At 35.3% G+C, this 14,163-nt stretch overlaps 1 protein-coding gene across 2 annotated transcripts; it reads right to left on the reverse strand.

Moving 5' to 3' along the window:
• Positions 1-3,363: 3,363 nt before the first annotated feature.
• Positions 3,364-13,644, reverse strand: LOC126970882 (AN1-type zinc finger protein 2A-like). Of its 2 annotated transcripts, none has more exons than XM_050817032.1 (6): positions 13,562-13,644; positions 13,041-13,083; positions 12,782-12,968; positions 9,995-10,149; positions 5,855-5,948; positions 3,364-3,960 (listed from the first exon to the last, which is right to left on the reverse strand). In XM_050817032.1, the coding sequence occupies exons 2-6, from the start codon at positions 13,070-13,072 to the stop codon at positions 3,826-3,828; spliced, it is 603 nt and encodes a 200-aa protein (XP_050672989.1). In that variant the 5' UTR covers positions 13,073-13,083; positions 13,562-13,644; the 3' UTR covers positions 3,364-3,825. The 2 variants fall into 2 exon arrangements, with proteins under 2 accessions (XP_050672989.1, XP_050672988.1); XM_050817031.1 differs by lacking the exon at positions 13,562-13,644 and adding an exon at positions 13,187-13,516 and having other exon boundaries at positions 3,365-3,960.
• Positions 13,645-14,163: the final 519 nt, after the last annotated feature.

The following is a 14,163-nucleotide window of genomic DNA, read 5'->3' on the forward strand; positions in this document are numbered from 1 at the left end:
ATGAAGGGCGCAGTTACGATGACTCAATTTTGTTCTTCAAGAAGCCTGAGCGGTACATCATTGTAATGAACGTTGTGGCTCATGTCTCTTACATTGAGGTCGCGACAATGTCAGTGCCACGTGGTTGTCGCGCAGGTCGCGCATTCACTCCGTACGGAGGAGCCTCTCCTGCCACTCTTACTACCACGACTCAATAAATATTTTTTTTTTTGGAAATGAGGGACGAGACGAGCAGGACGTTCAGCCAGGGGCGTGCATTCCATATATGCCTTTAGGCATTGCCTACCTCGTTATGAAAGTATTAAATAAAATAAATAAATACAGTTACTCAATATATAATAAAAATTAAATAATAAAGTTTATAAAGTTTAATTTGCTTCCGTTAATCTATAACCAAACTTCCATTGAACACCGACTCACTCAATATTTCCTTACGCTAGATAAATACTACATTCGTGGGGTAGGCAGTCCCAAAAATGCCTATACCACGCAACGAGTATTTCATCGGTCTTATTTAGAAAAGTATTGGTCACTGTTAAACGATATTCAGCAATGTATGTACTTACGATTTGTAGCGAGATAAACCGATTACCCCACATCTGTCTCACTCCCTCCATATTAGGAGTTTATGGCTATTCCGTTTTTTTGTCTTCGTGAGTATCATTAGAGTAAATCGGTATATTCATTAATTAATAATTAGTTTTTTATTTTTATTATAGTTTATTCCGTCATCCGTGACCCGTGTTAAGTTTTACTGTGATAAACAGTTGATGTGTGATTTGTGTTTAAAATAGGTAACTATTGGGTTTTAAAAATATAAGTAATAGAGAAGAAAAAATATATATAATTTGAGTTTTTATACAAAGGTCCTCTGTGATTTGAGTTTAAAGTTCTTTTTCGAAGCCACAAACGTTTCAAAAAAATATTATTTTATTTAGAATTTTCAATAATAATTAAAAGTATAAAATATTATCATAAACGCATGAAATTTTAGGTTTGACAGTAAATGATTGCAGTACGGGTGTTTACCGCTAGATGGCGGTAAAAATGAAAATATGTGTAATCTTAGAATTTTAATAACAAATAATTTTTGTTAAATAAACACGCATGCTAAGGCTATTGAGATAAATAAGGATTTAAGGTAAACTTGTTCCTCGAATGGCACAAACTAAAATATTAGGTTGACCATATGGTACGGAAACTACATGCGAAACACAAACAACTCCAGTACCTATGTAGTTTTCAAAACCTAGTACTGTAGGACTAGAGCACGGTTCTACGACTAGTTAAATCTACAGTGCTTACCTTGCTAGAAAACCAATGCACGCCACTGCATTCAGCTGATGGTAATTGATACGCCCTGCCCGTTACAATACAGTGCCGCTCAGGATTCTTGAAAAACCCCAAAAATTCTGAGTGGCACTACAACTGCGCTCGTCACCTTGAGACATAAGATGTTAAGTCTAATGTATTACATTGTATTGTATTTACATCTTGCGATAGACAAACGTTCTACGACTTACTACCATTACCCATTCTACATTTTTGAAATATTTTCTGCCCATCCTTTTATAACTCAAGAACTACTTACTAGTTGAACGATCTTGATAAAATAGTTTGTAGTAAAATGATGAATTCCTCTATATCAAAACTACTCTTACCCTGCCGCGACATCATCCGTATATAGATCTTAAAAATTTTGGGTAAAATGTTCCCTGTGTCCTTTGCCATCCAGTGTATGTTAAATTGGAGCCTACTTAGGCGAATCGAAAATGGAGGGCTTCCAGCAACAGTCAGAGCTAGCTCACAACTCGCACGACATACTACAGCCTCGTTATGTAACATGGCGGGATAATATATTGAAGACCACTTGTATGAAGACACACTCGTATTAACGAATTGGCTTCGAAGAAGATGGGCGTCATAAATAGAGCACGGCAATACTTCAAGCCGGCCCACATTCTAGCTCTCTACTAAGCGCAGGTCCGGCCACACATGGAGTATTGCTGTCATCTCTGGTCTCGCGCACCTCAGTATCAGCTCGATCCATTTCACCACACGGAGAAGTTCAAATTGTCGGGGACCCAGTGCTCTGTGAACGGCTGAATTACTTGGCGTTGCGTAGTGACGCCGCTTCATTGTGTGTTCTACCGTATTTATTACGGGGAGTAGTCCGAGGAGCTGTTCGACTTGATTCCTGCCGCCGAATTACACCTTCCCACGACACGCTACAAGTTACGGTATCATCCCCACCACCTAGAAGTGTGGCGTTCGTCAACGGTACGGTTTTCAAGGAAAATTCATCCACGTACAAACAAGCTGTGGATTTACTTCCTCGTGCGGAGTTTCTAAGAGGATACGACATGGAAACCTTCATAAAGCGCGTACACCTTTTTAAAGGCCGGCAACGCTATTGTGATTCCGGTGGTACTGTAAGAGAATGCGGGCGGCGGTGATCACTTTACACCAGATGACCCGCACGCTCGTTTGTTCTCCTCATCGAAATACGTTTATTGCGCCGTTTTTCTCTCTCAGAGCGCCATTTGTTTCCGAAGCGGTGGTAGTGTTTGAACTGACATCAAAAAGAAATCTAAAGAAATCAATTTTGAGAAAATAATTGCCTTTAGAAAAAATTAAATACAAGAGATGAAAATATTTTTTTCATAATCTAATTCTCCTAGGGACCTTTTACCTTACTGATACTTTTTTCATTTCCTTTGTATTTAAGCTCTATTAATTAAATTATAGAATTAATATTTTGATACACAAGCTGAACAATGATCCGCAGCTATCGCTCCTGCGCTGCTCTCTTCCAAATATTTGGTATTAATTCTTGGTTGATTTATTATTGTGCCCACTAGCAACGGTCATTTTATGAATAAACTACAAGATATTATATTTCAATATCCGGACAACCGAGCCTTACTCGGATTTTTAAGAATGTACAAACTTGAATTTAAAAAAAAAACTAATAGGACATCTGGATTCGAACCGGGTCTTCTGCTTTCCGGATCACCCAATGTCCCATCTGAGCTACTATAGTCTTGTATATAGTGTCGAAATTTACCTTTGTATTCTAAAGTTATTGTAGCTGTTTCTCATTAAAACGGATAAAACTACATTTTTTAAATTGAAACCTAGCTAGATCGATTTATCGCCCCCGAAACCCCCTATATACTAAATTTTATGAAAATCGTTGGAGCCGATTCCGAGATTCCAATTATATATATATATATACAAGAATTGCTCATTTAAAGATATAAGATATGTTTATAACTTCTATCTTACTTTTAATGACACTTTGAATGTGTTATTACTTCTGATTTTAAAATAAAACAATTTTTTTTAAATAAATTCTTAAAAATATATTGTCTTTTATTATAATTATTATTAACCTCATACATATTTACATTTATAAGCAACATTGTAAAATTTATAAATTAAATAAGCAATTAATAAAACATCTAAAAATACAGTAAATTATGCAGCAGGTACATTTCTCATATTAATTTGAAGTGATTTAAGATAACATTTACATAAGTTGAGAGTTAATAAAACAATGTGCAAGGAATGACGGATTCCAATGTCGTTAATCGTTGAATGCTAATATAAACAGTTTGTAAAGAATCTGAAGTATCTATTAGATAAAAGTTAACAATGAGGTATTATGTTCCCTGAGCTTCAATATAACAAACATCACACATGTACATATTGTGACAACTCTAACTCTTTCTCTCAAAACATGTACATTTTCTATCGATAGTCAATAAGTTTTAATAATAAAACATGAAGGAGTCGATCGTCTTATTAAATGTTATACAATTGCTAAGAGACTGAACATCTCGAGTTTGGTTCTCCACCGACTCTTTGTCTGAGAGACCTCAAAGTAGAGTCCTGCTGAAGGTCTTGTCCATCTTGCATCGATATCGCCAAGGCATGTGCTAAAGCTTCGTCTTCCGTCTGAAAAAAGGGAACTTTATCAGATTAAGTTGCCTGAAGCTCTTATTCAGTTATACCGTGTCAATAACTGATATGATTGGAATGACGAACACGACATATTATTATTTAGTCTCACTCATTAAAATTTATGAATTTAAATGTCTGTTAATATTAACATTTAGTTGAATTTTGGTTTCTCTATAATGATTATAATAATTTAAATAAAACAGTTTGTGGGAAGAAAAAAGTTTGTTGAAAATTTACATGAAACTCAAAAGACATTACTTGCAATATGGCAGAAACAGTAACACCGACCAGAGAACTCTTACTTTTTTCTGAGTGGCTGGCTACAGATGTGTGTGGTCTACGGTTATTACTACTTCTCGCTTTAATCTCGTGAGTTGTTCGCAGTAGTAACGTATCGATCGTTCCGTCCGCGGGACTAGCTCATAATGAACAAACCCCTTCAACGTCACTATTCTCTACACATACTACATCCTTTGGTACCCAGCTCTTTACAAACAGTTGTTCAGGTGTGTCGTAACTGTATCCCCATCTTGCTCCACAATAGTGCTGCATCTTTGATATCAAATTGGGATCTACTCTTACGGCCGTGACAATATACTATCTACAGATAGAGATAAATTACTACCTTCTACTGTCAATAATCAGAAGCTGTCCGAATATACCCGATAAGTCATTTTTATCTATTAGGTATATATATTTTATGAAAGTGACACCAGATGTCGTATAATCTAACACTATTTATTTTTTAAATTCAACGTAAATGGGGTGTCTATGGTTCAACGCCAACTTATAAAGTTTAGTACACTAAGGTACATTACCCACAACACTTCTTATTGCAAAATAAAATAATTTTCAAAAGTAGCGCTAGGTCGCTGATAGGAAAAATACAACGCAAATTGTTGCCTTGTTTGTAAACAAACAAAGTCTATTTTTATTTAAATGAGAAAAAATTGAAATTATGTTAATAAATCAAGAAATATCGATCAAATTTGTTATTTATTACAGAAGAAGTAACTATCATTTTCACTTGCACGATAAAGCATTTAATTTTAAGTCTACAAAGATTTTTAGCTTATAAGTAAAACAATAGGTAAGTACATTCTGAAATTAAAACGAATTTATTTTTCTGTATTTAGTACTACTCAAATCTCAATTAGTCATAATTTTTGCATAATGGTGCCGTGACAAGTCGAGTCGAAAATTATTGGCTCGGAAATATTTTTGTTTTTTGGTTGGTAAGTACCTAGGTACATTTTGGTAATTAAATAAATTTTCTATTTTTCTCATTCCTAGTTGATTAGTGTTAGTAATTAGTGTTCACAGTGTACAAAAAAAAATTAAAATATTGAAATAAGTGCAGGAAAAGCTTTTATTTCTGTATAGATATATATATAGTTAGTTTTGCTGCTCTATCCAAGTCTAGTGACCTGTCTAACACTCAGTAACTGATTCATAAATACGAAAAATAAACCTATGTAGATTGTTTATTATTGTAATTAATAGTAACTAACTGCTAACATAAATAAAATGTTGTGCTAATGTTAAATTAAAGAATGGTAATATTTATCTAAGCACTAAAATATAACGCTGTGATTTTTAACAGTGTTATAATAATTAGCGCTTTGCGCAACATGTTAATGTTTTTCGTATAAGCATTTTAACAAGTTAAGCAATATAAACGATTAACTCCAACTCTAGTAGGTACCTACAGCAAATATTATATTTCAAGTCTATAGCTATATACTATATTGCCCCGAGCTATTATAAATTATATAACTACTCACACTTTGTTTATATCTGCAAATATTTTAATTAATTATCCAAACAGAATCTATGTTTTAGAGTAAATAAAGTGTAAACTCAACATTTTGATTGTATTAAAACTTACCATATTTCCTTGTATGTCTGAGCTTGTTATTGTGGACACACGGCCCGTGTTCGGTTTGTTTTGGTTTGCTTTTATACGAGCCATTGCAGCTTCACTGAAAATATATATTAAGTACCTTATAGACAATACTTCAGCTCAGCTCTTTTGTATTTAACATGAGTTTTCTGTTATTTAGATTCCTCTTCTCAAATACGAGCAGCATTACTTTATTTTTCCACTTCTAGTTCTTGTCTCACTCTTATAAAGTAAACCAAGGATTATCATTTGATGGAGACAACAAATATCTACACCCACCCGTCTGGCCCACCAATAATTTCTGGAGAGCCACCAACAAACAAATGTACAGCCTTCGGGCGGCCACCAGGGCAACCCCCAAAATATAATACATAATATAATATAAAATAATCTCTGAATCACTGATTCTTTTAAAACATAAAGTTCATGATGCGGCGCATAACATGAAAAATAATTTATTATATTTACATATTTGTTGATTTACAATAATTTTTTTTTTAAATTTAAACTAAATGAATTCATTAAAAGTTTTGTTTTTTATTTTTGAATATGGCAATTGACAACCATATCGGTCTTACTATATTGCTTTATAGTAGATGCTTAAATATAATTAATTGAGTTTGAGTTTGCTTGTATTTCTTGTACACTGACACCGCCATCCCTTCCACCTACAATGTTCGAGGTGAGGTGGGGGGGCACCCCAACTCCCGAGCCCCGAACTAGCTCTTGATATTGAGGTTACAAACATTCTTTATCCTATGAAATTGCATTTTTTGAATTATTTACTTTATAATATATACAGTGGTGCTTATATAATTAGAAACACTTCTTATAAATTCAATGTAAAAATGTTCTTAAAAAAATATACACATTCAATAATTAATAATCATTCAATAATATAGACTAACTATATATAATATAACTGAAATACCAGCGAACAATGTTGAGTGAGAGACCTGTATTTGATCACATACTACAATTATGACACTCAACTTGTTCCACTGAAATACCAGCGAACAATGTTGAGTGAGAGACCTGTATTTGATCACATACTACAATTATGACACTCAACTTGTTCCACTGAAATACCAGCGAACAATGTTGAGTGAGAGACCTGTATTTGATCACATACTACAATTATGACACTCAACTTGTTCCACTGAAATACCAGCGAACAATGTTGAGTGAGAGACCTGTATTTGATCACATACTACAATTATGACACTCAACTTGTTCCACTGAAATACCAGCGAACAATGTTGAGTGAGAGACCTGTATTTGATCACATACTACAATTATGACACTCAACTTGTTCCACTGAAATACCAGCGAACAATGTTGAGTGAGAGACCTGTATTTGATCACATACTACAATTATGACACTCAACTTGTTCCACTGAAATACCAGCGAACAATGTTGAGTGAGAGACCTGTATTTGATCACATACTACAATTATGACACTCAACTTGTTCCACTGAAATACCAGCGAACAATGTTGAGTGAGAGACCTGTATTTGATCACATACTACAATTATGACACTCAACTTGTTCCACTGAAATACCAGCGAACAATGTTGAGTGAGAGACCTGTATTTGATCACATACTACAATTATGACACTCAACTTGTTCCACTGAAATACCAGCGAACAATGTTGAGTGAGAGACCTGTATTTGATCACATACTACAATTATGACACTCAACTTGTTCCACTGAAATACCAGCGAACAATGTTGAGTGAGAGACCTGTATTTGATCACATACTACAATTATGACACTCAACTTGTTCCACTGAAATACCAGCGAACAATGTTGAGTGAGAGACCTGTATTTGATCACATACTACAATTATGACACTCAACTTGTTCCACTGAAATACCAGCGAACAATGTTGAGTGAGAGACCTGTATTTGATCACATACTACAATTATGACACTCAACTTGTTCCACTGAAATACCAGCGAACAATGTTGAGTGAGAGACCTGTATTTGATCACATACTACAATTATGACACTCAACTTGTTCCACTGAAATACCAGCGAACAATGTTGAGTGAGAGACCTGTATTTGATCACATACTACAATTATGACACTCAACTTGTTCCACTGAAATACCAGCGAACAATGTTGAGTGAGAGACCTGTATTTGATCACATACTACAATTATTGTTGCTTTATTTTAAATTTTGTGTTGTTTTATTTAATATATTTTTTGTTGAATTTAATTTATTCTTTGTAAAGTGGATGATCAAATAAAATAATTTTCTCTCTTTCATTCAAATAGAACTATATGAAGCATTTGTTGAAGCATGGAATTCAATCCCCGTGGAAAAAATTATGAAATTGATTGAATCAATGTCACACAGTTGCAGTGCTGTTATTGAAAAAAAAATTAACAAAAAAAACAACCGACTTCAAAAACACTATAATATGTATAATTAACTAATAATTAGTCTAAATATCTGTAGATCTGCAAAATTTTGGAATGCAGCATTGAACGTAAGCACATAGCATTATGATTCCACCCTTACTGTAAGTCGTTAAGGAGTTCCATTGATCATCATATTCGACTACTACTTGACCATAACGACGTTACGGTAGGTGACTTAATATCCGGATAGCAGAAAAAAGATTCGGCCGAGTATCGTTCATTTGCTTAAGAATTGAAGAGTTCCGTTTCTTTGTCTTGGTTCCCAAAATTAGAACCAAACTAAACTCTCACCAAACTATCTTTGAAATATATCCTTTACAATAAAAAAAGAATCATCTAAAAAAGTTGGCGCGATATTAAGTTATTCGAAAATTTGTCGCGCACATACTTCCAGAAAATTTAAGACTTTTACGGTTTTCTCATGAATTCCACTGTCAGATCTGAACCAAATTACAATGCGACCACACGGGAACCACCAGGTTTCAAATAAAAAAAAACGCCTAAATGTTCGTGTAATATTTTTTGTACTTGACTATGAGTCAAGTCAATGCCTAGGCTTGCCCGTATCTGCTGATAGGTCACTCTCTTATCTTCCTCTATCATGTCGCACAGCACTGATGTAATCTACTCGACGGAGGTGTGTAGATATACTAAGTATAAGAGAGTTCGCATTAAAGGGTTAAAGGGATAATGCAATGTTCGACGACAAGCCTACCGCTCGGGACACAGGCGTGATTCGATCAAAGAATCGCAATACGTAGTTATAACGTAGGTATCACCAAGAATTATGATAGGCGTCGGAACGAGGCGTAAATATTATTGAATTGACGGATTGTGAAACACGAGGTGAGTGACACATCATTCTTCATATACAGGATCTACTTTACAGTTATGAACCTGCTCAACCCCAATATTTGCATATTATTAGGAAATTGTCTTGAGATTGAGCTCTTGTAAATCTAAACAATTTCTGTTTTTAAAGTGATAATCCTCACTTCTAGGATTGTGTACATGTTGTGGCGTCACATGAAGCCACAACCTGAGAGTTGATTAAAGCATACAAGATTGTCTGACGATACGTCACTCGAACTGTTTACTCAGTTGGTTAGAGCTCTGGCACGGAACGCCAGAGGTCGTGGGTTCGAGTCCCGCATCGTTCATAAAATTTTGTTTTCAAATTTTATTTGTGTATTAATCCTAGAATGTCGATATAACGTTGCTATTGAATATTAAAGAATGTCGCAAACGTCAGAAAATTTCTGAAAACTAATAATAATTCTCTTTATCTACTATTTTTAGATGGTTACTAATTTTAAGACCTATAAAATAGGTGTTGTCTGTTGCTGTCAACAGGTTGACTTAGTACCTACTGAAAATCATTGTACGAATTGGGGTGATCATAATTTCAAAAATGCTGGTAGGTGTCGTTTTCATGACATCATATAATGGATATATATACATATATTATATTATATGTTTTGTGTTGTCAAGAATAAATGCATACTTGACATTACTAATCTATTTATTACAAAAGTAGTAACATTTGGAGATTTTCAAAAAATATTACTGAGCAATTTGATTTTTTTTAACCATTCAATTTTAACCGTAAAAATAATTGTTTGACTAACTTGTTTGAAGTAACGCTTACTTCACTCCTCAAGTCACTTAAGAAGTTACACTTCAAAAAACTTACGCAGCTTTTCTTCTTTTAGCAGCCAGTTTGCCTTCACATGCGTGATCAGCAGTATGTCTATGTCTCAAACAATAATTGAGTGAGCACTCTGCACATACTAAAGGCACCAACTCTTTTGTTTTACAACCTTTATAGGAGCACTTATTTGTAAAGATCTGAAAAAGATTACACGTACTTTGTATAAATTTGTGGGTAACAATGACAAGCACTTAGAGAGTTGTTATAACTCAGTCAACAAACATATTATAAAGCAGCGATAAGGTAACAGACAAACATTTGGACAAACGAGCGTACGGGTCACCTGGTGGTAAGTAATCAACGCCACCCACATTCTCTTGCAACACCATAGGAATCACAGGAGCGTTGCCGGCCTTTAAGGAAGGTGTACGCGCTTTATTTGAAGGTACCCATTGTATCGTCCCAGAAACACCGCACAAGGAAGCTCATTCCGCAGCTTTGTAGTACGTGGAAGAAAGCTCCTTGAAAACCGCACTGTGGAGGACCGCCACACATCATACAAGAAGATCGCTTGCAGACCGACCACGGCAAAAGACCGCCAACGACCAACGGGGTCGTTGATCAACTGGTGACCTTCTAGGTATACCAAGAGCTGGCGGTTACTTATGCTTTCCATGATTTTGGAGAGCAGGGAGGTAATAGCTTAGGTTTAGGCCTTTAGTTTGCCGGATCCGAACTGTCTCATTTTTTTTGGATTAGATGGGACAAGGGCTATCGACTAATGAATGCCAGAATAAACGCGTTAGCACCAGCGTCAACTCAGGGGCACACGTTTTAAGCACGATTGGAAAAATGCCATCTGTCTCACTCGACTTCTCGACAGCCATAGAGCTCTGACACCACGTGTTGGTCGGCGTTGTTTTCCGTTGTCATAATAGAGCGCACAGCAGATCGGCTTTCTCTTTTGACAAATGGGCCAGAGTGTTATTCCTTAAGTGCAACGGCGGAAGGGACGGCTGGTTGAAGTTACCAAGAGCAGCTTTCCAGTCGGGTAACTGGAAAGCTGCTCGCCGATTTTGACAACGTGCTTCGATTTCGCACGGGCGATTTGCCACTTAAAGAATCTGGAGGCACGGTTATATTTCCCCTTTAGAACTTTGCAGTTCGGATCCTTTGAGCCCAGCGCCGCAACCCAAGTTCGATACGCCTGTCCTGTTGTATCACATTGGCTACTGCAATGGCGCAGGTACTGGGATTATCCGAAGGGAAACAAACCTTGCCCCACAAGATGCAAAAAAGGAACACATCATATCCCAACCTGCTGACTTGTAGTGCCAAGTGCAGCAGGTCGCTGGTGGTCTGTGACGTGGGCACACTCCTGACCAGGCAATGGTCGCATGTTCCAAGAGTTGCGTCGCCAGAGACCTGGTAACTATTTGGATGTGTAGTCAACAGAAGATTAAATAAATAAGGATGCAAGCAATTATGCCAATGAAAAATTATGCACAGATCACCCTATGGTCTGTGGTACGTGACCAAAGCCATTCAACATTCTTCCCCTTTTGAAATCACCCAAGACTACAATTTCAGTGGAAGGGATGTGTGAAAGAATGTCTTCGATTGCTGCTTGAGCACAGCCCATGAGATGATCTGTTTGTATGTTACCACTACAGGACCTGTAGACACACATACATACCAGTGTACCCAGTCATCAAAATCTACACAAAAAAGTAGACAGGTCCCTACCCTCAAAATTGCCGAGTCATGACTGCAGATATTCTCCCTAATGATGGCCATGAGTTTAAAATTTCTAGTAGATTTATTTTAGAACAAAATGCATGCAGTGAGTTAGTTTTTAAATCATAGCTATCTAATTATGTCTATTACACAAAAAACAATCAAAACACAGAAATGTATTTTGTCATAATCAGCATACAAGACACAATGACCCAAGTTACATTGTGTACTGTAAATGTCATTAAGATTAGTTCCACATACTTCCAGAAAAACATTCCAAACCACAATCATGTCGAAATTGAGTTAAGAACACAAAACTGGTCTTGTGATTCATAAAGAATTCAAAAAATGGCAGCAGTACTGTCACTCTTTGACATCATGACTTAGTAGCCCAACCCACGTGTATGGAATACACTAATATTTATTAAACTTTATACACAAATTCCTTAAAATGTGTTGTGAACATTGGCTTGGAACATTTTTAAGGAACTATGTCCAGCTAACATTTGTAAAAAAAAATTTTTTTTTGCTGTAAAATGAACTTTAATAATAGCCTTGTATGTAGTGCAACAGTATGCATAGTCCATTTTTTAGGATGTCTGAGTTATTATCTTGTAACTAATTCTAGTAGGCTTCATAAGATACATAATAGCTTTAAGGGTAAATGTATACACTTCTACAATAAAGTCCCAGCCACTGTTCAGGCATTGTCTATAAATAAATTTAAATGTTTTATAAAAAAATGGCTCTGTCGTAAATCCTATTACTCCACTGCTGAATATCTAAATGATCGGACAGCCTGGGACTAGATTGTGATTATTTTATAGCAACTGTACAATATTGTATATTTTTATTGAAAAGAGCGCAAAAAAAAAAGAATGCTGGGAGAGTTTCTTGCGCCGCTTCTTCTCTCTCAGAGCGCCATTTGTTTCCGAAGCGGTAGTAGTATCTAGTAGTATAAGAAATGACATCAAAAAGAATTCTAAAGGAATCAATTTTGAGAAAATAAATGCCTTTTATGCCTTTATTTCACAAGAATAATTTTTTAAAGAAACATTATTTAAATTAGTTCCTATGAATAGGCTCACTAACCTTTTTCCTTCTTTCCTTTGCATTGTCTGATGTACATTGATTATCTATATGTGCACTGACTCCCACATCTGGAGGTTCCCCTCTCTTGCCTGGCACGGGGACACCACATAGAGGACAAACAGGTACTTGGACATCCCTGGCATTTGAAGCAGGGCAATTGTGATTTGTGTATGTGAAGTGTTCGGAACTACAAAATAAATATTACTTGTTAGTTACTATGATTACTTTTAAAATAAACTATTAAAGACAGAAAACTCACCAAAATACCTCTCGACATGCATCACACTTCATGGGCAGGAAGTCTAAAATTAATTAATGTTGTGGTGTAAACTAGACCAAAGTTTGAAATAACTTCAAATTGAATTTTAAATAGAAAAACTAAAGAATATTACTAAATGACCTTACCAAGTTTATTGCAAGACTTATAACAACAGTTTTTTCCAATATGTGGGAATTCCATTGTTCCTTGACACACCAGCAAATTTTTAACAATATTTTGAACTTGTAAAGCTTAGTGACAAGTGTTTCACTCACTCAAGCAGTTATGTGCAAGCAATTCCTTACTTTTGCTGATGTTGTAATTTGAATGATGAACTTCAATTTTTACGAATCATCATTCAAAGAAAGTATGAATAATGGAACTTTAACACTATTCAGTATCCACTAGACAACTGACAAGACAGTTGTTCAAACTTCAAAGTAGGCACTAGGCAGTAGGCACAAATCTTTGAATTGTTATTTGAATTTTGTTAATAATAAATAATGCAGTACAATACCTACATATTAGCTATACGAGACACAGTGACAGTGACAGTAGACTGCAGTCGACATATTGAGGTTTCAAGTATAACCTTGGAATACTAGGTACCTCTACAATATACTAAGGCCTAGCACACATTGCGAATTAAAATCGGCGCGGATTTTTATTGCGGATTATATCTATATATTATATAAAAATGAATTGCTGTTCGTTAGTCTCGCTAAAACTCGAGAATGGCTAGACCGATTTGGCTAATTTTGGTCTTGAATTATTTGTGAAAGCCCAGAGGTTTCAAAGGAAGAAATAGGAAAGTTAGAATGAATAAATAGGAAAATGCTGCTAAATTAAATAAAAACAACAAATTTGTTTTGTAATTTCTATGAGAGATTTTATTGACGCACGGTTTGACAGTTCTGCTGTGAAATAATTTCATTACGACAGCAGGGTGCATATTTTACGAAGTAATTTTTGATGTTATGATATATTATTGACAAATTCATATAAAACCTATTATTTTATTTATTATATACAGAACCACGCCTGTCGGGTCAGCTAGTATAATATATATTATATAGTAAATCTCTTTCATTAAGGGCTTCCTATCATTAAATTTAAATAAAAC

The sequence above is a fragment of the Leptidea sinapis genome, chromosome 22 (assembly GCF_905404315.1).
Source record: "Leptidea sinapis chromosome 22, ilLepSina1.1, whole genome shotgun sequence".
NCBI classification, from domain to species: Eukaryota; Metazoa; Arthropoda; class Insecta; order Lepidoptera; family Pieridae; genus Leptidea; species Leptidea sinapis.

Coding starts and splice junctions, on each gene's coding strand:
- LOC126970882 (XM_050817031.1), bottom strand. CDS start 13,241: ATGGAATTCCCACATATTGGAAAAAACTGTTGTTATAAGTCTTGCAAT. Junction 13,084..13,186: donor TAAGTCTTGCAATAAACTTG/GTAAGGTCATTT, acceptor AATTAATTTTAG/ACTTCCTGCCCATGAAGTGT. Junction 3,961..5,854: donor CAGACATACAAGGAAATATG/GTAAGTTTTAAT, acceptor CCCTTTTTTCAG/ACGGAAGACGAAGCTTTAGC.